Here is a 23,131-nt window from a genome sequence, read left to right on the forward strand (position 1 = left end):
AGATGTACTATAATATGGTAATCAACTTTTCCCAGCTCATTTGTTCCACAACGAGGAATAGAAATACCCATGTTTCCAAACCTTTTTGCTAGGTGGCTTGATGCACTGAATTCGACACACAGAAAAATCTATTTTCTGTACTTGAGATACCCTCCTCCACTTTCTTCAGCACATCCTAGGTCGTTACAACATTCTGGTTTTTCAACATGCATCACTCACATGTTACAATACATATTAGATTTTCAGAACTCGAAGCATTCATAGTAAACAAAGCCATTAGTTTATAAGGCAAGGAAGCAAAATCATAAATTAACTGCATGTTACAACAAACAATGAAGGGTGCAGAAAGGACTACTGCTGACCTACAGTAGCATTCCAACATTCCAACATTTCTAATGCCATCTACAAATGTGGAGAACATCACTATCAACGCTGTCATTTTAAAAAAACTACGGAATTGGGTAGAAATAAATATTAAAATACTAATGTAAGAAAAATGTGATTAGTATTTCTTGTGTGACTTCTGGATTTACTTTTTTCTTGATACTTTTCAGGTCAAGTGAAACGTTACATCTTCCCCAATGTTTCCCTCATACCCTTAGCGAGATGGTCTTCCTTTATGCTCGCATATGTGACCACTATGATAACATTTACCCTTCCTAAATATATCTACCTCCTTCCCTTAGACTGTGAGTCATTTGAGAACAGGATCAGCCTCTCACTTATCCGAAGTGAATGTCTGGTGTGTATCCCAGTCACCTGGTAAACGGTTTCTTTCTTTCTTTCTTTCCTTTTTTTTTTTTTTTTTTTTGTAAAAGGTTTCTAAATAAATGAAGGAGCAAGTGAGTGAAAGAATGACAGGAGGAGAGGCAAGCAGAAGGAGATGAAATGCCTTTCTGGCCAAAATAAACTTTTTGCTATGGGATATTAAAAAACTGCTATAAATATGGCTAACAGGCAGCTTAAGTCAGTAAAGTTATAATCTATAAAGATTCTGCTGCAGTTAAGTTTAGCAAACTTTATAGAAAAAAAAAAAAAGAATCAGAGAAGCTTGAGCCAAATTTGATGTACTCACAGGCACCGAAAGAAAGTAGGACCTGTTATAGAGCTGAAGGAGGGCCTGAGTAAACTAATCAGAAATAAAATATAGTAAATACAATTGTTTCAGAATACTGCAAAGTGAAATGTTTCAGACAGTATTTCTTGATGAACAAAATTTCTCTCAACTTTTTTTGTCCAATAACCCTAATAAGAAATGAAAAACATAAGAAACCTAATTTATTATGCCAGATTAAAATGCCTTCTATTCAAATCCTTTTAAGGTACTCTTTATATTATTTTTATTAATATTATTGCCACAACCTTAATTATAACCTCCTTTTCCATATAAAAATGTAGACAAAGGGTTTATATAAAAGTAAATCAAATGGAATTTACAATTCAGCTGTAGTCCGTTTTCTCCCATATAAAAATACATACAGCCAATGAAATATTAAAAACACCTGAGTCAAATCCTGGTTCTCACGTCAAAATACTGGAAAATAAAACAGGCTAAGCAGCAAACATGTACCAAGTTTGGACTTACTTTCATAAATAAGAACATATAAGTGGTATATTTAACAAGTAGGCAGAGTTATTTATCTGATTTCTAGAACCAAGAGAGTTTCAGTTGAAAGGAACTAGACTATCTACCCAAGACAGTTGAGGCCCAACATACACCTATGAGCAAATACTTAAAAAAAAAAATCTTGTTTAAAAATCTCAAAATTGAACAAACATGTGAAAGAATATACTGTGATCTCAATTAAACACATTACAATTTCTGTGGAAATATATATAGAAAAGCTAATAGAAACATGGCAGTGTTATTAATGAAATAAAATTACCTGTTGAACAAAAACATTGTTGAGGTGGCTGGCCAGTCTCCGGGCAAACTGCTCGCGCAAATCACTGAAACGCTGCTGCTGCTGTTTGACTGCCTGGAGCATGTCATGACCTGAAACCAGAACATTTCTTGACTGATTTAAGACATAAAAAGATTTCTCTGTTCTTCAATGAATACATTGATAACAGTCTCTATATTTCTGTTTTGAAGAACCCCAAGTTTTATTGGTTTATTCGTTTGCTTTATAAAAGGAAGGTAAAAAGAGAAGAAAACGATATAGCACAGTGGTTCTCCAAGAGTGGTCCTGCCTCAGCATTGTCTGGGAACTGCTGCAAATTGGGATACTGGAGCTTTGGCCCAGACCTACTGAATCTGGGGCTGGGGCCAGGCAATAACGTGTTTTAACAAACCCTCTCCATGAGCAAACTCAAGTTTTGGAGCCACTGGCCTAACAAAACCTCCTGCTCTCTGGTCTAATCAAAGCATTGACTCTATGCTAGGTTCTGCAGACAGTATTAGAGAAAAATCATGGTGTTGACTAGAATCACTGATGATCAATCACAGAAAAATGAAAAACTTCTTAGTGCCAACAGAAACATGTTTGGAAAGATGTGAAACTGGTCTGAGGAGCTAATACTACAGTCCCCTACACCACCTGCACTATGTATTTCCTGTTAAAAGCTTTATACCATGTTACAGGTTTAGTCTCAGATTCTTGGTCAGATTTTACTATTTCTAATGAACATACCTGGACGAAGAGCTACATTCATGCACTGCAAAAGGGCATCAGCAGCATTGGTGCAGGCCTCAATGCCTCTAGAAGAGGAGAGATCTCCTTCTTGAAGGGCCTTTATATGACCTTTGGCCAAGTCCATGTGGTTCTGGAATTTACATATAAATATACCATTTACACATATAATTTTGGGAAATTTACAGGTAAGATGCTACTCAATCCTATCATAAGGTATTAGAATTATTTTAAATCTTACTCTCATAAGGAATTTAGAAAATGTTTATAAATGGGTTTTATATACTAGATTATCTTTTTAAATTTTTTGTTGGTGGGAGCAATTTACCAACATACTTACCACAAGAAACTCTATTTCAGACAGGAGCTTTACATTATTAGTGTTACTCAGATGAATTAGGTGGTTGCTTTCTGAGATCTGATCCATTTGTTCTTTCACACTTTGGAGCATTTCCTCGTAGCTGCTCAGTTTCAACTCAATCTGATCTACCTCCTTTAGAGCCTCATCCAACAACTTCATCAGTATGTTCACTTGCTTTTCAGAGGCCATGATTGATTGGATGTTGGCCTACAAAATGAAAAACAAAAGTAACTCTTCCCATGATTTAAATGGATAAAAGAAGCAGAAGATGAAATATTGCAAAATCCCTTTGACAGCCGAGTAACAAAGACTGGTATGCATCTATACATTTCTTTTAGTTTATCACTCTATGTTTATGTTCCTTTTTTACACAGTATTTCAAGCAGATACACTTGCCTCTTTATCAAAGTTAGGGACCATGCCTCAGTATTTCATACTTCCACAGGCTGTACAAGTAGGGTTTTGCCCCACAATGTATCATCAGTGTCAATATTTCCCATTTCTGATATTTCCAATTCTACCAGCTATAAAAACTTCTATACTTAACATTGTTGTAAAATGCTAAAAAAAAAAAGCCTAATCACCTGTGTAATACTTTAATCAAGAGGGTAGCAGTGGTATATCAGTCTTTGAAGGATACACTGAGCTAACGTAGAACTGTAGTATGATTGGTACTTACATGATGTGGAAGAGCCATGACCGTTAAGACCATATGGCCACAGACTATATATCCATAAGATAGCTCCTTCTATTGTCTTCTTTCTTTTCTCTTTCATTTGCAACTACTGTACGTTTTTTTTCCAGGCAAAGCAGGAACAAACCACCATCCCCTTATCATTGTTTTCTAAGTGATTCTGACTATTGATTCTAAATTTCCTGAAATATGGAAGCTGTCAAATCCAAAATAAAACTGGGAAGCAATGGGATAACTTGTAACATACATGCAATATTTATTAGAAAAGAAATTATAAACCACTAAGCCACACTAAGAAGGCAGGTAATGGGGTATGAGGAAAAAACTTGGTCTAGGAATGAAAAGAATTTCACAGGACAATAGATACTGTAATTTCACACATATCTTATATGCTATTCATAATAACTTAACTGTGAGTGCAACCCAACTGCATGAGTCAGCAGGGCTTTGGGCCACTGAATAGATCTCTCAAGAAGCAGACCGGGGGCTTGACCTTGCCCAGGACAATTTCCACTGTAACATCTATAAGTTTCTTCTAGGCTTAGCTTCTGGTGAGTTTTATAAACTTGTAAACTTGCACTATTTGTGTAATCTCGGGGCCTGAGTTCAACCTCATAAATTCTGCACCTTTCATGTATAATATGTCAAAATTCTTTAAGTGTTTAAAATATTCTTCATTCTCTGAGGGTTTTTTTTTTTTTTTTTTATTTTTTATAAACATATATTTTTTATATACATATATTTTTATCCCCAGGCTCTGAGGGTTTTTTAAAAAATTATTTTTATTAACATATAGCGTACTATTTGCCCCAGGGGTACAGGTCTGTGAATCATCAGGCTTACACACTTCACAGCACTCACCATAGCACATACCCTCCCCAGTGTCCATAACCCAACCACCCTTTCCTGACCCCCCTCTCCCCGGCAACCCTCAGTTTGTTTTGTGAGATTAAGAGTCTCTTACGGTTTGTCTCCCTCCCAATCCCCTCTTGTTTCATTTTTTTCCCTTCCCTACCCCACCAAAACCCCTCTCCCTGCCTCTCAAATTTGAGGTTTTTCTTAAATGCTTACTTTGTCTAAACAAAACAAAAAACACGTTCTTATTTTAGACTTTACCAACATTACTGGTGTTATTTTTAGCTGTCTTTTAGCTTTTTACTTTCTAAAGATGTGCTTTAGTTTACAGACTCAGAAACTGAGCATATGAATTAAAAAGAGCTATCCCAAAACATTTTAGCACGAGAGCCAAACATCCTTTTCCCCTGGCTCCTTGTTTTCACTATACTTATTCTGCTCCATTTGGGTACACGATTCACTTATTTCAAACTAATTTTTCTATTTCTAATTTGTACCATTTTTCCCCCCCCAAAACACAAATTCTGCTCCATTTGGGCACACGATTCACTTATTTCAAACTAATTTTTCTATTTCTAATTTGTACCATTTTTCCCCCCCAAAACACAAATTCTGCTCCATTTGGGTACACGATTCACTTATTTCAAACTAATTTTTCTATTTCTAATTTGTACCATTTTTCCCCCCCAAAACACAAATTCTGCTCCATTTGGGTACACGATTCACTTATTTCAAACTAATTTTTCTATTTCTAATTTGTACCATTTTTCCCCCCCAAAACACAAAAATGCTATTCTTCTGCACTGAACTATTCTGCAGTATTTCAGAGGCTGGGGGAGGTGACCCCAAGACAGTTTCTGGTTGGCTACTTTTTTCCTATCCCTTTGTGTCAAGAACCTCCCCAAATCCCCAACCTCAGCCAACTGCCTTCACTGGCCTGATTAATAGGAATGGTTCTGTCTTTTGAACAAGAGCAGTGGAAGATAAGGCATCTGGTAATGTGCTTATGGAGAGAGACGGCAGTAATCACAGTATAAAGGCTTAGGTGCTGAGGAAGTAAAATCTGCGCATCCCTGGTCTTCTCAATCCACTATATATCAGTCACTTACAGATTATAAAAAGGTCTTACCCCATCCAGCACCTGCAGCTCTCTGGACAACCTTTCTGCAAAGGCCTCAGCATTAGAGATTGCACATTCACAGCCTTCCATCATTATTTCAATATCCTGCTCTTCTCTTGCATTTAACTCTTGGTATACATCTACTACCTCTTCATCACCTCCTGTCACACTCTGATTTTCTCCACTTGGAACAGACTCTTAAAGAGGGTAAAAATTAAAAATAAAGTAGTAAAAAAGGAGGAAGGACAATAGCATGGTATTTATAGTCAGTTATAAGCACAGGTCACATTTAGTGGCTGGAAAATAGGAAAGAATGATTCAGAATATTAAAAAAACCTTATTTTTATGAAAAACTGCATATGTTAATGTAATTTTTACTATAACATTTACTTTAACACAAAGCATGCAGTCTAATTCACTCACTTTTAAGTGTTAAAATAGGCTTTATAACAATTCCCCAAAACATACTTAAACTATGAAAACAAATACAAAACCAGAAACGAACTATGTGGGAATAGCCTATGTGGTTGTTAGTCTAACAAAACAATGACTATGAATTTATGGCACATAAAAAATAATATGCTTTCCTTCTTTTCCCCCGGTAACATTTTTCTTCTGTTCTTTTTTGTCCTGGTTATGCTTTTTTCTCCAAATAACTTTTAGTTGAAATGAAAAATGTATTCACAATTTATTTTGGGTATTAAAAATATTAACTGAATTTCCCATTTCTTTGTTTAAAACACTTTCATATGCATTGATAAAATTTCTAAAGATCAGGTATAAAAGTTTTCTCAGTAAGTCTAGAGTAAACAAGAACAACAATAACATGGCTATTCAAAATTACAAATATTTAAATGGTCTTCATGCTTCTTACAAAAGACCAAGAGGTCAAATGTAAGGTGTTTCTGGATAAATGTTTCAATTCAATTTTTTTTTTCAATTCAATTTTTTGAGAAAATATACTTAGCTTGTGGGATTTTTATAAAGTGTGAGGTTAGGAGAGGTAATGTGAAAAAAAAATTTTTTTTATCCCCTAAGTAAAACTCTAAATAAAGTTATTGATTTTCATAAACTTATTGGGACACAATTTAAATCACAATCTTTGGACACTTTAAACATTCATTATTTTGTATGCAAATGAAACATTTACACGCTGCATGACTTGACATAGGTTAATTTGTTCTAGGAAAAAACCAACTAACTCAAAGTTAGTAAATCACTCAAAGTGATTTACTCTTAAGAATGATTATTAGGCAGATTTAGGTAATATCCCAGAATAAAAAAGGAGGGGAATAAAACTCTTGGTACAGGCAGTTACAGATTACAGTATATGAATAGTTCTTTAGACAGGAATCACCTAGTTCCCTGTCCTTTGAACGAGTCCATTTTAACTCACTATGGAAATGTCAAATTGTCACATCTGACAGTTTATTAGCCACTAGGGGGCAGGGACTGCCCAAACTATACAGCTCCTTATACAAGCAGATATTTAAAATAAATATTTTAAATGACCATAACTGCTTCAGAAGTATTTTCTCTTCCATGAAACAGTCCTTTGAAAGTCAATAATGAATCCTATCATTAATTTTATTACTATATGGATTTTGTGGTAATAAACCTGTCCCTATGCACAATTTCATAAAATATGCAACCAACAGTACATAACAATGGCAAGTAATAAAAAATATATGGAATAGAATAAAAAGAAAAGGTGTTACGCACCTTCTGTAACTTTAGGCAGTTCTGGAGAGTAAAAAGGTATGAAAAAAGCAGAGGAAAGTAAGCAAAGAATATTAGCTGGGTAGAAAAGTATACAGGTTTAAAATTTTTTAAATACTACCCATATTTCATTTGAACTTCTGGTACAATCAAAGTTTAAAAGACAATGTCCAAATCAAGTACAAGATGGAAAGATCCTCAGAAACTAAATTTCCAAAGTTAATTCTCTTATTCTTTTTCTGACAATAACTAAAAATACATTTATCTTCCTATTTTTTCCTTTCTTTTAAGAAACAGCACCAACTAGTCCTTGGAGAAATCTGGGAAATAGATCACTTCCTGAGTATTATTTTTAGTTCAGCTCTGACTCATGCATTTAGTCTAGTTATTTTCACTCAAGGCCCCAAAACTTTACCCAGACACTCCCTCATAATAGATTAGTCATAAAACACTGTTAGAAAGGACGAGATTGAAATAATTAAACAAAACAAAACAAAACACAACACACGAGATATCTGTTCAAGCTGGCTTTTAAGGATTCAAGTCAAAGATTTCTTTTTTAAAATCTGGTTATAAGAATGAAAAAGAAAAAGCCAAACAAAAACCTGACACTACTTCGACTGCTAACAAAAATCCTCCTTTAAAAACCTTAAAAGCCTTCTGCTGAGAAACCCTACTTACTAGCGTAAACATTCAATTGTCACCAATAAAAACCACTAAAGATGCCACTGTTCGCATTCACACTTATCTCTTAAAAGCAGATGGTGACAATTTCTTATTTTCTAACATCACCCAAAACTTAGACACATTTATTGTTTTTTCTAAATGGGAATCAACTGCTATGATTTCAAAATCCATTAAAACATTAACACAAATTTACAGACATTAAGAAAACTATTCTCTGGACTTCTCTAAACCAAAGCAACAGTTATTGATTTATGGAAAATGATATTAATAGTGAGATCCTTAAGGATCTTCACAGTACACTTAAAATTGGTCTGAACTTATAACTTTTATAAACATGAAAATGTCCACATTTTTTGCTTTAGGCCTTAAAAAATTAAATGTCTTTTTTTTTTTTTAAGCTAGACATTTCATTCTAAAAAACAGCAACTCTTTTTATTGATTATGGTAATATTTCTTAATGAGGTAAACCAGATAACATTTCTTAATGAGGGAAAACCCAGGTATTTTCCCATGACTCAATGAAATATATTGGTTTAAAACACATCGTAGGCAATAAATAACATCTGGAAATACACAATATTTAAAGACAGAATGGCAATCATTCCCTCAATAAAATGTTCAACCCTGAAATTGCAAAAAAGTAAATAAATAAAATAAAAGCCGTTCAAAACAAATTAAACCACTATTCAAGGCATGAAAAATTACCCTAAATTTCTTTAAGGTCATTCCCTCAATATATACAATTGACAAGACACTGGGGTCTAATGTTGGTGAGATGGCGACCCCAAGGGCTACACAAGGGCTTCACTGGGGAAGTAGCACGGGGCCTAACAGATGGGAACTGACTCTGCCAGTTTCAAGCATCAAACCTGAAACCAATAACGAGCTTACTAATTACTAAGTATTGGGAAGGAATACTGTATTTCAGGGAAATATCCACAGGCAAACAGGAAAGGAGCAAGTAAAACAGAATAGAGAAAGGACAGAGGCAAGTGGCTGAGTAAATAGTTTGAAGCATCTGAAACACCATTTTTATAGGTCAAAATGTTTGAATATTGGCTATTTCAGATGTTTTAACTGAACAGAACGAAGCTCCTAATTTAAAATGCTAATATACAAATTAGGACAAATCTAAGTTTTCTTACTAATATATATTATTTGGAATAATCTGGTTTTTTTATTAATAAAGAGGAGCAACAACTCTTTTCTTCTGCATACTAGCTGTTATTTCAACTGCTTTCTTTGAGATAAAGAATACAACACAAATTGTATCCACAAGGCATACAGAATCATTTTCTTACAATGTTTAGGTCTTTATGAAAGAAATTTTAAAGAAATAACATTTCATTGTGAATTTTTAATAAATAAGTTTTCATCTTATAATACAAAATAATTCATAGTAACATCCCTGAAGATATACTGATCAAAAATATCCTATTTAACTTCATGTCTAAGGATTTTATCCTAATAAGAGAATAAGATAGTAATAAGCTAATATTTGTTGAGTATTTATTATACACCTGGCACTATTCTCATCACTGCCATATATCAAATAATTTAATCCTTACAACAATCCTATGGAGTGGATACTACTAATTATCACTATTTCTGAGATAAAGGAAACTGGAACATAGAATAATCCAAGGTCACATGACTGGGAAGTGACAAAGCCAGGATCTGAAACCAAGCAGTGTGACTCGAGTTATGTTCTTAACCACTACACTTACACTCTGCACAAAAATACAACTACAAGAATATTCATGTCAAAATTATTTAAAATAAGCAAAGGCTGGAAATTTAAAAATAAATGATTAGTTAAATATAGTAAGATATATTCATATAATGGAAAACTATGGTACTACTAACAATAATGTTGGGTTAAGTATTTAATAACATGAAAAATGTTCATTATAAGAAAAATGCTCATTATAAAAAAAAGTAAGTTAGAAAACAGAATGTGAATTTTTAAAAAGTTTTTAAATATGCGTAGAAAAAAGACTGGAAGAACATCTAACAAAACATCAACAGCAGTTATCTGAAGATTAAGTTTATAAGTGATTTTTATTTATTTAGTTTAATGTATCAATTTCTATAATGAGCAAGTATCATTTCTGCAACAAGAAAAATTATCTTTCAACTCCTTTGCAATTTAAGGTAAATCAGTAAGCTAATCATTTTGAGTAATGTCAAATTACATATTCACTTATAGATACACTGATTTCACATAAGCATTTTTATTTAACTTTACCTTCCAAGAGCTGTGAGCTAACATTGACAAAATCGATTTTCTTCCGGAGATATCGCTGATTCAATTTCCAAATGCATGAAATAAATGCATTCTTTTCAGCAGTGCTGCTGGCAACCCACTTATATATTTTTTCAAAATGTAAATCAAATTCAGGATTTTCCTGAAATAAAAATATACAAAAGATATTGTTTCGGATCAGATCCCTTTTGCATTATTATAAAGTCTATATTCCAATAAAATGAAGTTGTTCTTTTAAAAAAAAAATCACCATTAAACATCAGCTAAGTGACTTACAGAGAACAGTTCAGAGAATTCAATTTATAGGAAAAACTTTACCTCCCAAAAGAAGCTGGATAAAAAAAAACAACACAGTGTTTCGGTATTTTCCTTCCTATGGCCCTTAGGTATATGAGTGGAAGTATAAGATGTCTAGGTAAAAGCCTTGTGGCCCAGCTTCCTGGTCTGTAAGATGACAATGGTCTCCAGTTTTGACATGGACCTATTTTTTTCTTTTTAAACTGCCTCTGGGGTTTTAGAGCTATACCTCTTCTTTGATGATAATGTACGATTATTCATAACTGTCATCTGACACTAACTCCTTCGTAAAGAATATGTCTTCTAATTATAACATATGAGAAAGAAATACATTCTACACCCTGGTGTGGTTCCCAAGAACAAAAGAGGTGAAAGCAGGGATTGATTCTGTCTTCAATTCTGCAAACAGAGAAAGATCAAAGATGCCTCAAAAATTAAAAAATGCTGGCTAGCCTGGAAGTTCTTTCAAACAACCAAGAAGCTCAACCTGTGGGAGAAGGGCAGTCTGCTCCCTGTCTCTTCAGCCAGCTTGCAGCAGTGATTTCGTACCAGGTTAATATTTCCCCCCGAATGCATAATCACTTGACTGCTATCTAAAACACGAAACCATACGGATGTATGCTCTTCTTCACATTTGAGGAATTAAAAATAGATTAATGTCCTACGGAAGGCTACTAGTATATCCGATTCATTCAAAGTGTCATTTGGGGCAGGGGAGTAAATAATCGCCTCCAGGGTAAAGGAGATGATATCAGACTCACTGTGAAGAGTGGGGATAATTTAGGGATCAGGACTTGACCTGGTACAACAATCACATAAAGGCAGCATGGAACTAGTAATTAGCTCAATAAGCAGAACTGATGTATCAGAAGATTAAAAATCTGCATTTCCAATAAAAAGGTAATTGTATTACTTATTAAAAAATCTAAGAGTATTGGCAACGAATCTAAAACTTGATGGGAAATGATAATTCCCCTGGGAATACTTCCCATAACGCCATAAAAGAAGCTGAGTGCTCCAGTGGCAACACTCACACAGATCAATGTGTGACACGAAATGGCTAATGTTAGGCTATGTATAAAAATTTTATGTTTTATATCCATATATAGGGTGCACACGCCAAGGTGCCTACATAAAATGAAAAAAACAACAATATCCATTAAGAAAGCCAGGAATAGAAGGCATCAGCTATGAGAAAGCATGCAGATAAGCATCAGCAATGTTAGTGAATTATGCAAGTCAGTGAGCTTATCAAGTGCAAAACTATTGAAGAAAAAAGCCTCTTTAATAAAGACACATTTCTAAAAAGCTCTTACTGTATTTTCTCTTAAATAGAAACCTAGCAAAAAAGTCTCTACTCTTGCTCTTTTCCCATGGTAACAGAGTATATTAAATAAGTTACTCAAGTGTTTTGGGTATCCCTAAGGGATAAAGCTGCAACCCAGTGTGCCTAAAAAACTTCTAGAAAGGCATTCACCACCTTTGTTAGAAATCTGAATTGTGAATTGCGTAGTCATGCAAAGCTCTCCTAAGTTGTTTTTGCTTCATTTAAAAAGTATTTCACACTCAACTCAACAGCCTGTCATTTCATTCAGCCTTTAGTTCCTCAGAGGTCTGTACCAGGATAAGGGTGAAATGAGACTTTTATCTTATTGGATTATTCTACAAAGGTAGCTTCTACTTCTTTGTGTCTTTGAAGTGAATGTGTGAGACTTGAAGGGTTAAGTCAAAGGACATCTGCAGTTACATTTATGTAAGCCTTGCTATCCGGCCCATCACAAGTGGGTGTGATGCAAAACATTCCTGCAGAAGGAAGATGAGGGGCAGAGTGAGAGAGGCTGAGGGGGAAGGAGCACCTCATTTCACCGGAGGAGCGCTACTTAATCTCTCTGAAAAAAGGGTATTTCTGTGAAAAGTGGACTTGTCACAAATAAACATGGTCCTTTAACACGATTATTACATTATTCAATTTTCTTAAAGTTTGAGTGTGGCTTCAGGGAAAAGTATAGGTATTTACATTCTTGTATCTTACTCTTTAAGTTCCTTAAAATAAGGGTGTGTAACTCACCATCACTTCCTTTACTTGAGCCACAACTTTGAAACCATGGCCTCAAAGGCCAGCCTGGTTGCCTCTGCTGCTGATTCTACATTAATTTATGAAGACAAACTAAGGAAGACTCACTTTGGTTATAGCGTTACACATGATGTTGAACTAGGTTTTATCAGAACAATGAAGGCTTTAAAAAAAAAACTACTCACAACACTTTACAAATGTGTACTAATATATGGATTTTATATTAAATATACCTAACCTAAATACAAAAATATATAGTTATTTTGCTCCAGTGTACCTAAGTTGTACACAAACATAACTATAGCTCAAAAAAAAAAAAAAAAAAAAGCAAAAACAATGAAACCACATGCATACAGATTTAGTAGTGTGAGACTGAAGAGTGGGAGAATGGAAGGTTTAATAATACACTTTAGACTAATTCTTGGTGAGTTGGTAGAGGAGAGGATTATAAAACAAGCAGCTGAGATCATCTTAGAAGACAGAGTACTACATTAGAAAATGAAAGACACTTTCTGAACACAGGTCAAAGCACTAAGAAAAACATACTTTAATAGCATCCTTGGCATCTACCACAGCAAGGTCTCGAAGGGCCCAAGCAATCTGCCTTTTGTAGAAATCTCCTTTATCAGATTTCTTGACTTTGACCATCTTCACCTGCACAGGGCGTTCAGTTGTCACTGTTGAATAAAACATACTTTCATCAGAAATATTCTTATTCTTCACTCATTCATCCACTCATTGCAAATACAGCTGTCAGGTGCCTGTACACGGTACTAGAACAGGAGTGGTACTTCCCAATACATGCCACGACTGAGGAATGCACAGAGCATCAAAGGGAACATCTAAATCAGACAAAAGGGTCAGAGGCAGATTCCTTGAGAAGCAAAGCTTCAGACCAGTTTTGAAAGAACAGTATGAGCCCTAAAGAATGACTGACCTAAGTGAAGCCAAGGGGCTTGAAAGAGCCTAACACCATTTCAGAACAGTGCTAAGTGGTTCAATATGGATTGTTTACACAATAAAGTGGATGGAAATGAAGTTACAAAAAAAGGTGAAAGTTCAGATCACCAAGGGTCTTCATCTGAGGTTGTGGAGTGCTCTTAGAGGACTTTAATCAGGGAAATGAACTGCTCTAATTTGTTTCTAAAAACTACTGTCAGCAAATGGATGGATAGGAGTGAATGCCAGTACATCTAAAAATTTACATGAAGTGGTTGAATCTCTAAGAAATGTAACTTACCAAAACTGACTTAAGAACAGAAAGTACAGAAAATCTTTTGTATTAAAGACACTGCATTAGTAAGAGAAAAATCTCTTTCCCCAAAACCTAGTCCAACACAGGTTTACTGGTATCTTTTGCCAAGTTTTCCAAGGAAACATTCCAAACATACATAACTATTGCACTGTACAGAAAACAAGGGAACACTCCCAACTTACTTTATTGCTTTGGATGTAAGGACAAAGACAGTGTATAAAAGAAAATTGCAGGACCGTGTCATTAATGAACATGGGTGAAAAATCTTACAACTACAAATATACAAATAACTACAAACAAATTCTGCACTGGCAAACTTAATCCAAGAGCATATACAAAAGGTAGTATTTCATTTCAACAATTCTGAGATGTACACTTTTTTCCACAGTTTAATATTTCTGAAATCAGAGTATGTCTTAACAACTGATGTGATATCACAGCACTTTTTAAATGGTACATAAAATATGATAGAATTGATGGTATCTGGTACATCATGACTGAGTTATGTCATTCTAAGAATTCGATTTATCATTTGAAAAACCAAATACAATTACTCACCACACTAATAAATTAAAGAAGTATATGATAATCTCAAAGATTTGAAAAAGCATTTGATAAAATTGAACATCCTTTCAATGATAAAAACCCCAAAAGAAAAAAAAGTCAAGAACAGAAGGGAGCTTCCTTTATACTGTAAAAACCCCAATAGCAATTATACTAAAAGGTAAAGCCATTCCTTTTGAGATCAACACTGCATTGATGGTCCTAACCAGCACCCTAAAGCAACAGAAATAAATAAAAAATATAAAGACTACTGGGGCGCCTGGGTGGCTTAGTGGGTTAAAGCTTCTGCCTTCAGCTCAGGTCATGATCCCAGGGTCCTGGGATTGAGCCCCACATCGGGCTCTCTGCTCAGCAGGTCCCCCCCTCTCTCTGCCTGCCTCTCTGCCTACTTGTGATCTCTCCCTGTCAAATACATAAATAAAATCTTTTTAAAAAAATATAAAGACTATAAAGGAAGGAAGACAATATCACTACTTAGAGTCTGTGGGCAAATAATCAGAATTAATAAGAAAGTCTAGCAAGATTAATGCAGAAATCCATATAAAAAATTGTATTTCCAGATTCTAATAAATGATTTTTTAAATATATTAATGTTCAATAAATTAAAAGCTTCTGCTCTGCAAAAGACAACATCAAGAGAATTAGAAGACAAGCGAGACTGTAAGAAAATATTTGCCAAAGACACATCTAATGAAGAAATGTTATCCAAAATATACAAAGGACTCTTTATTTTTTATTTTTTTTTAAAGATTTATTTGAGAGAGAGCACCTGCACACATGGTAGGGGAGGGGAAGAGGAAGAGGAAGAGAGAGTCTTCAGCAGACTCAATGCTGAGTGCAGAGCTGACATGGGCTCCATCACACAACCCTAAGATTGCAACCTGAGCTAAAACTGAGTTGGACGGTTAATGGACTGTACCACCCAGATGCCCCTATACGTAGGACTCTTAAAACTCAACAATAAGAAAACAAAAAAACCTGATTAAAAAATGGCCAAAGACCTTAAAAGATTTTTCCCCAAAGAAGGGATATGGAAAAACAAGTCAGCATATGAACAAATACTCAACACCATGTTTTATCAAGGCAATGAAAATTAAAACGAGATGCCTCTATACACCTATTAGTATAGCGAAATTCCAGAACATGACAACACCAAAACACTGGCAAAAATGTGGAGCAACAAGAACTCTCAAACATTGCTGGCTACAAAACGATACAGCCATTTTGGTAGAAAGTTTGGTGATTTCTTACCAAACTAAAGATACTCTCACCATATGATCCAGCAATCGCAGTCCTTGGTATTTACCCAAAGGAGCTGAAAACTATATATGTCCATGCAAAAATCCACACATGGGTGGTTATAGCAGCTTTATTCATAACTGTCCAACTGACAGTTGAGATATCCTTCCATTGGTGAGTGGATAAACTGTGGTACACCAAGGCATGGAATATTATTCAATGCTAAAAAGAAATGAGCTATCAAGCCATAAAAAGGCATGCAGGAAATGTAAATGTATACTACTAAGTGAAAGAAGCCACACAGAGCAGGCTACATATTGTATGATTTCAACGATATGATATCCTGGAAAAGGCAAAACCATGCAAACAGTAAGAACAGTGGTTGAAAGGGTAGGGGTTGTGGGAGAGATGAAAAGGCAGAACACACAGGATTTTTAGGGCAGTGAAAATACTCTGTATGACACTACAATGGTAGATATATTTCATCAAACATTTGTCCAAACCCATACAATGAACACCACCAAGAGTAAACCCTAAGATAAACTATGGGCTTTGGATGATTACAACATGTCAGTGTAAGTTCATTCTTGCTAACTGTTGTCATTGTTGCCAGTGGTACTGATAAAGGGGGAGGCTACACATATGTAGGGTAGGGGATATTTGTGCACTTCCTTCCTCAATTTTGTTGTAAACCTAAAACTGCTCTAAGAAATTAAGGTCTTGGATGCCTGGGTGGCTCAGTTGGGTTAAGTGTCTGCCTTTGGCTCAGGTCATGATCCCAGGGTCCTGGGATTGAGTCCCACCTCGGGCTCCTTGCTCAGCTGGGAGCCTGCTTCTCCCTCTGCCTGCTCTGCCTGCTGCTCCCACTGGTTGTGTGCACGCTCTCTCTCTCTCAACAAATAAATAAATAAACAAATCTTAAAAAGTAATTAAAGTCTTAAAGATATATTAGTGCTAATAACTTTTTATGATAGTATCAAAAAATCTAGGAATAAAACAATGTGCAAAATTATTGAAAGCCTTTAAAACTGTAAAACCTATTTTTAAATTTTTATTTTATTTTATTTTTAAAGTATTTTGTTTCTAAAGATTTTCTTTACTTATTTGACAGACAGAGATCACAAATAGGCAGATAGGCAGGCAGAGAGAGAGGAGGAAGCAGGCTCCCCGCTGAGCAGAGAGCCCTAATTGGGGCTCAATCATGACCTGAGCCGAAGGCAGAGGCTTTAACCCAATGACCACCTAGGCACTCCAAAACTGTAAAACTTACTGAAAGGCATTAAAGACGACCAAGGTAAATGGAGAACTATACCATGTCCATGGACAAGAAGACTCAATATCATGAAAATACAAGTTCTCTTTGAACTAAAAACATATTTAAAACAATTCCAATTAAAATCCAAAGAAAATCTGCCAGTTGCCAAGTGGATTCTAAAATTTAGGTAGAAGAATGAAGAATCAAAACAAGACATAATAAAAACCAGATACAGGAGAGAACCAAGAAATGGGCACACTCATATTCATCACTACAAACATGGAAACAGGTAAATTAAATATCAGAATGTGAATGGCAAAATTATAAAACTTTAAGAACACAGTATAGAAGAATACTTTTGCTACTCTAGGGAAGTTTATCTTTTTTTTTTTTTTTTTTAAAATTTGGCTCCACACCCAGCATGGAGCCCAATGTGGGGCTTGAACTCATGACCCTGAGGTCAAGACCTGAGCTGAGATCAAGAGTCAAATGCTCAGCCAACCAAGAGGTGCCCTTCTAGGGCACATATCCTAAATAAGATAAAAAGGTGGAAGCCATAAAGGACCAGACTGATTAATAAGATCTCATTAGAATTAGGAATTTCATTAAAAAGTATCAAAAACCTAATACACAAGCCACATACTGGGATACATATAACCAACACAGGATTAGTAAATATATAGAACTTGTACAAATCAGTAAAAGGACAACCAACACAATAGAGAAATGAGCAGAAGGCTTTAAGGCAAATTTCTAAGACAAGGACAATAAAGTCATGAAATTTCATCATTAATAGAGCAATGAAATTTAAAACCACAATGAGTACCATTTTACATACTATTTCCACCAGATTGGAATCAATTAAGCCTGTCAAAACCAAGTGTCAAAACCAACTTTTCACTAGGATGTAGAGAAAGAACTCTAAACACACACTGCTTGTGGACTTGAAAACCAGTCTAATTACTTTTGAAAATAGTTTGGTATTAGAGTAATGTTGAACACTTACATGCCTATGACCCAGCAATTTTACATTTAGTATCAACCCTAGAAAATTCTTGCCTGTATACATGAGGGCACATGGACAAACACGTTCACAGAAGTGCTGTCTGAACAGTAAAACCTGAAAACAAATCTAATGTTCTTCATTAGTGGGATACGTAAGTAAACTGCTACTCTCACAGGGTAGAACACTCCATAGGAGTGAAAATGAAAGAATTATTGCTATATGAAGAAACAGAAATTAAACTCATGAATATGAAAATAACGTTGAGCGGAGAAAGTCAGAAAAGGATACATGCACTATGATTCAATTCATGTAAATTTCAAAGACAGGCAAAACTAAACAATATGTTATTTGAGACTATAAACAAATATAGTAAAATGATAAAGAAAAGCAAGGAAAGATTGAACCCAAATTCAGGATACTAGTTACCTCTTAATGAGTGAGGGAAGAGAATGGGATTAGGGAAGAGCGCACAGGACACTTCAAAGGTAATGGTAATATTCTATTTACACTGGGTGGTAAGCACATGAGTGTTCCCTGTATGTTTAGTCTTTGCATCTTATATATATGATATAGATTCTGTTGTATCTACTCAGTATTTAATTAAAGACAATTTTAAAAATGAATTTGTTGGCCCAACAGTTTTTCCAATTATAGAGACAATGAGAATATATATATTTTTAAAGATTTGATTTTATTTTGTCAGAGGGAGAGCACAAGCAGGGGGAGTGACAGGCAGAGGGAGAAGCAGGCTCCCTGCTGAGCATGGAGCCCAATGCAGGACTCGATCCCAGAACCTTCGGATCAGACCTGAGCTGAAGGCAGATGCTTAACCGACTGAGCCATCCAGACATCCTGAGACAATGAGAATATTAAAAACAAGGGGGAAAGTCCCCTGGGTAATAAAACAATAAAAGAATGCCAAACAAGAGCTTTTTCTTACTAAATACCCACCTGTGGCACACAAAAAGCAGTTCTTTTTCTTTTTTCCTGCTTTGCAGACATTGACAATACTCAGCAGGCGTTCATCATTTGGTGTAAAAATGTCTCTTTGTAATGCATGCTTGATTGCTGTCATTTTTAATCAGCTGAAAAAAATTAAGAGTATTGATATTAAGCTCATTCTCCAAATCATTCTATCTCATATTGTTCCATTTATGATTTTAAAAATTATTTATGGCTAGGATGATTTCACACATCAACATACCAACATCATAAAAATAAAAAGTCGTTATGATTGGAAAAGAAATTAGAGAACCAGCATTATCAAATTTTATAATCTTTGGAGTACTACCCAAATATGATAAAAAAAATTTTCCTATATTAGGAGCTCTTACAACTCAACAATAAAAAATAATTAAAAACTGAGCAAAGGATCTGATTAGACATTTCTTTAAAGAAAATATACAAATGGCCAATAAGCACATGAAAAGATGCTCATGCAAACCAAAACCAAATGTGCTAACTACCACTTCACACCCCCTAGAATGGCTAAAATAAAAAGACAAGTGTTGGTAAAGATGTGGAGAAAAAGAACTTTTTCATAATTGTTGTGATTGTAAAATGTAAAATGGTGCAGCCACTTTGGAAAAACTGTCTGGCAGTTCCTCAAAAGGTTAAATATGAAATTACCATATGACCCACCAATTCCATTCCTAGGTATATACTCAAGCGAACTGAAAATATATGTCCACACAAAAACTTGTACATGAATGTTCCTAGCAGCCTTACTCCCAATAAAAAAGTAGAAACAACTCAGATATCCCCTAATTAATGAACTGATACAACAAAATGAAGTATATCTACACAGTGGAATATTATTTGGCCATAAAAAGGGAACGAAGTACTGATATATGCTATAATATTGATGAAACTTGAAAACCTTATGCTAAGTGAAAGAAGCCAGTTAAAAGACCACATATTTTATGATTCTGCTTACATGAAATGTCCAGACCAGACAAATCCATAAAGACAAAATGATCTGTTGTTGCCAGGGTTAAGGAGCAAGAAGGACTGGTAATGGGTATGGGGTTTCTTTTGGGGTGATGAAAATGTCCTTGCATTAGACAGTAGTAATGGTTATATAACTTTGTAAATACAATAAAGACTACTGAATTATATACTTGAGAGGGTCCATTTTATAGCATATGAATTATATCTCAATAAAGCTATTATAAAGAAAAAGGTTTCCACACACTCCTTTTTCTCACTAAATTCAATGCCTTTTTTCAAATATCAACTTAGGTTAAATATGTTTAAAAATCTCTTTTCAACTTTATTTTTAAATATATATATTTATGTGTATATACATATTACTATTTTCCAATGCAAATGTGTGCTATTTCATACATGTGAACTTGCTTAGGAAATTAACTCTGGATAATGGCCACTTTTTTTCTCCATCTCTGTGCTTGGTTCATGCAATTTCCTTTTCCTGGAATTCTCCCACTCCCGCTCCCCGACCCCAGGAAGTTCCAACTCATTCTTCAAGATCCCACTAAAATATCAACTATTCTGTGAGGTAGTGACACGCATACAAAGAATAATCATTTTATACTTCTCAAACATTTCACCTCTACTCTGCTAACATAACACAAACCCTGTTTTCTAGTTAGTTGTATTCTTTCTCCCATTAAAAATAGCTCTTTGTAGGAAAGGGCTATATCTTCTTCATCTTCATATTCCTGGAACTTGGCAAAGACATAGCAGGCATTTCAAAATTAAGCAAAAATGATAGCACCAAATGACATGACAACAATAGTTTCCCTGATTTCCCTTTTCCAACTCTCACATCTGTAAGTGAATGTCTTGAGTTCAAAATCTGTCATATTTTATTCTCCTTTGTCAACAAGAAATCTACTGCCGTGTTCTGCTGATTTCCCCTCGTCTACACACAGTTTACCCTTCCTTTCATTGCTACCACACTAACCCAGGCTCCCATCAACTATATCCATTTAACACTTCAGTATCTGGTTATCTCTCTGCAAGTTTCCACAATCCCCAAACCCTGTATAAACAAATAATATTAAAACATAGCTTTCATCACTACAAGCCCCTGCTCAACATTTTCCCAAGTTTCCCAAATACAGATCTGCCGGTCCAAGCCCTCTACTCAGCGCAGTCTTTGCATCTTTGCTTAGTGCTTTTCCATGCAGGGAATATCATCCATCCAAACCCTAATTACACTTCATGATTTATGTGAATGGATTCAATAATGACTTTAATCCAAACTGATCTCTCCTCTCAATTGCTAGGGCACTTTCTGTATTTACTAAATAATCAAGCACTTGCTGTCCAATGGATTCATGAGACCATAAGCTTGTAGATCTCAAGAATGCTCTTGAAAGAAGAAAGAGAGAGGAGAAGGTGCTCCGGCATAGTTCCGTGTTCTTGCTTTGCAGGTACTCAGCAAATGCCTCTTGAGGTAACCTGAACTGAATAGTAAAAACTGGTCAAATGAGTAACAGTGGCCAACCTTCACCACACAGTGCCTCTTTAGTCAAAAGCAACAATGAGTGCATGGGACATGTAAAGCAAGAGGGGACTGATTATACCTCATAAAGGAGTTAGGCATAAGGGAAAGCACTATGCCACCCTTTTTCATTCAACAAATACGGATGCCTACTAAGTGCCAAGCACTGTTTGACGTTAGAGGTGGATATGACAGCCATGTTCAGGAAGACAAGAACATCGTGCCCCAGTGGCATTTACATCCTCAGGGTCGAGTCTTTAGAGTACTTTTGTGTAAGTCAGTGAATCCATCACTAGAGATCCTGGAATAAAACTATTTTCCAGTTTAAGAATCCATGCCTGACCACGTTCCAGAAATAGTGAGCTACTGTTCTCTGTACTGGTTCCTGTTTCCTCAAAATCAGCTGGGCCATTCCACTGCGCGACAAAGAGCTTGCCAATCTGAGTGTCCGCGTGGGTCGGGCCCTGTGTGCTATCGAGGCAACCGAGCAAGTGAAGCATTGTCATCCAGAAGAGAAAACTGGGCACAGAGACCGGAGAATGCGCTTCAGGGATCTAGAAGAAAATGTGGATTTGGACAAAGAAGAAGGCAAGAAGGCACTGTCACGTCCTTTTCTCCTGGTCCGCGCCAAAGAGCGAATGATCAGGGCCATTTTGCACAAATGAAACCTGGTTCTTATGGGTGGAACAGGGAAGGGAGGTGTGGGAATTGTTTTCCCAGCCCCCAGGACAACGAGGAGTTGGCGGATGCTCCTAGCGGACTCTGCGCCTCACTCAGACACAGGGGCAAAGGATGGGAGGCCAGACCGCGGAGAGACAGGTCCGCGACCCTGGACGCGGAGCCAGCAGCGGGGCTGAAGCGCCGCCTCAGACCCGGGCACCCCCTGTCTGCCAATCTGTCCACCGCCGCCGGAACTACCGGGCAGCCACGGCCCAAGGCTTACCGCAACGCCCGACCGAGCCCGGCCCGTGCCAAGGCGGGTCCTCCAAGAGAGAGACCGGATAGGGCCGCAACGGCCACCGCTACTAGCCTGAACCCGTCACCTGAGCCGTTCCGCCACCACTTCCCATTTCCGGACACGTGACAAACCCCACGCCGGAAGTCGGCCCCGTAGAAAAGGAAGGAGAGGCAGTGATGGGCGTGGCAAAGCGGTCCCGGTCCCGCTGGAGGGGCGTGTCAAAGACAGGCAAGGGCGGGGACTCTGTCGCCCGGAGACAGCCTAGGCTCCCTGGAATTTGGTGTTGCGTGCTATTACTTTCTTTAGAAGAGTTATTTATTCAGGTATTTCTCGCAATTTCATTTAGGAAGCTATCCGATTAACTGTTTTCTTTTTTTGTATATGTAAAGGTCTGTTAACCCGAGGTCCTTGCTACTTACAACATGGGGAGTTTAAATGACTTAAATCAGAATTTCTGAGGGGGAGGACTCAGACTTCAGTACCCTAAGTATCTTCCGAGGAGATCCTAAAATGCAGCTACAGTCGAGAACAATTGATGTAGTGACCTTGACAGTCTAAGTGTGGTTCACAGACCAGCAGCTTGGGCGTCAGCTGAAGTTTTTTTAGATACTGCGGACTCTCTGGCTCGCTTCAGATCTATTGAATCCGAATCTGCGTCTCAACAAAATGAGCCCTATGC

General features: G+C 36.2%; 1 protein-coding gene across 7 annotated transcripts in view; it reads right to left on the bottom strand.

Annotated features, from left to right (window-relative positions):
- EXOC1 (exocyst complex component 1) overlaps positions 1–22,577 on the bottom strand; it is a 60,257-nt gene extending 37,680 nt beyond the window's left edge. For 2 of the 7 annotated variants that reach the window (XM_059160910.1, XM_059160894.1), the window contains exons 1-10: positions 22,438–22,577; positions 18,977–19,110; positions 13,253–13,383; positions 10,318–10,477; positions 7,386–7,406; positions 5,673–5,860; positions 2,974–3,201; positions 2,634–2,766; positions 1,887–1,996; positions 1,076–1,129 (exon numbers count right to left, since the gene is read on the bottom strand). In XM_059160910.1, the coding sequence (XP_059016893.1) occupies positions 1,076–1,129; positions 1,887–1,996; positions 2,634–2,766; positions 2,974–3,201; positions 5,673–5,860; positions 7,386–7,406; positions 10,318–10,477; positions 13,253–13,383; positions 18,977–19,100 (1,149 nt within the window). In that variant the 5' untranslated portion in view covers positions 19,101–19,110; positions 22,438–22,577. The remainder of the gene's footprint in view (positions 1–1,075; positions 1,130–1,886; positions 1,997–2,633; positions 2,767–2,973; positions 3,202–5,672; positions 5,861–7,385; positions 7,407–10,317; positions 10,478–13,252; positions 13,384–18,976; positions 19,111–22,437) is intronic. The other 5 variants (XM_059160919.1, XM_059160936.1, XM_059160928.1 and 2 more) reach the window with 3 other exon arrangements.
- Between the last annotated feature and the right edge of the window lie 554 nt (positions 22,578–23,131).

This window comes from Mustela lutreola, chromosome 1, assembly GCF_030435805.1.
Source record: "Mustela lutreola isolate mMusLut2 chromosome 1, mMusLut2.pri, whole genome shotgun sequence".
Classification (NCBI taxonomy): Eukaryota; Metazoa; Chordata; class Mammalia; order Carnivora; family Mustelidae; genus Mustela; species Mustela lutreola.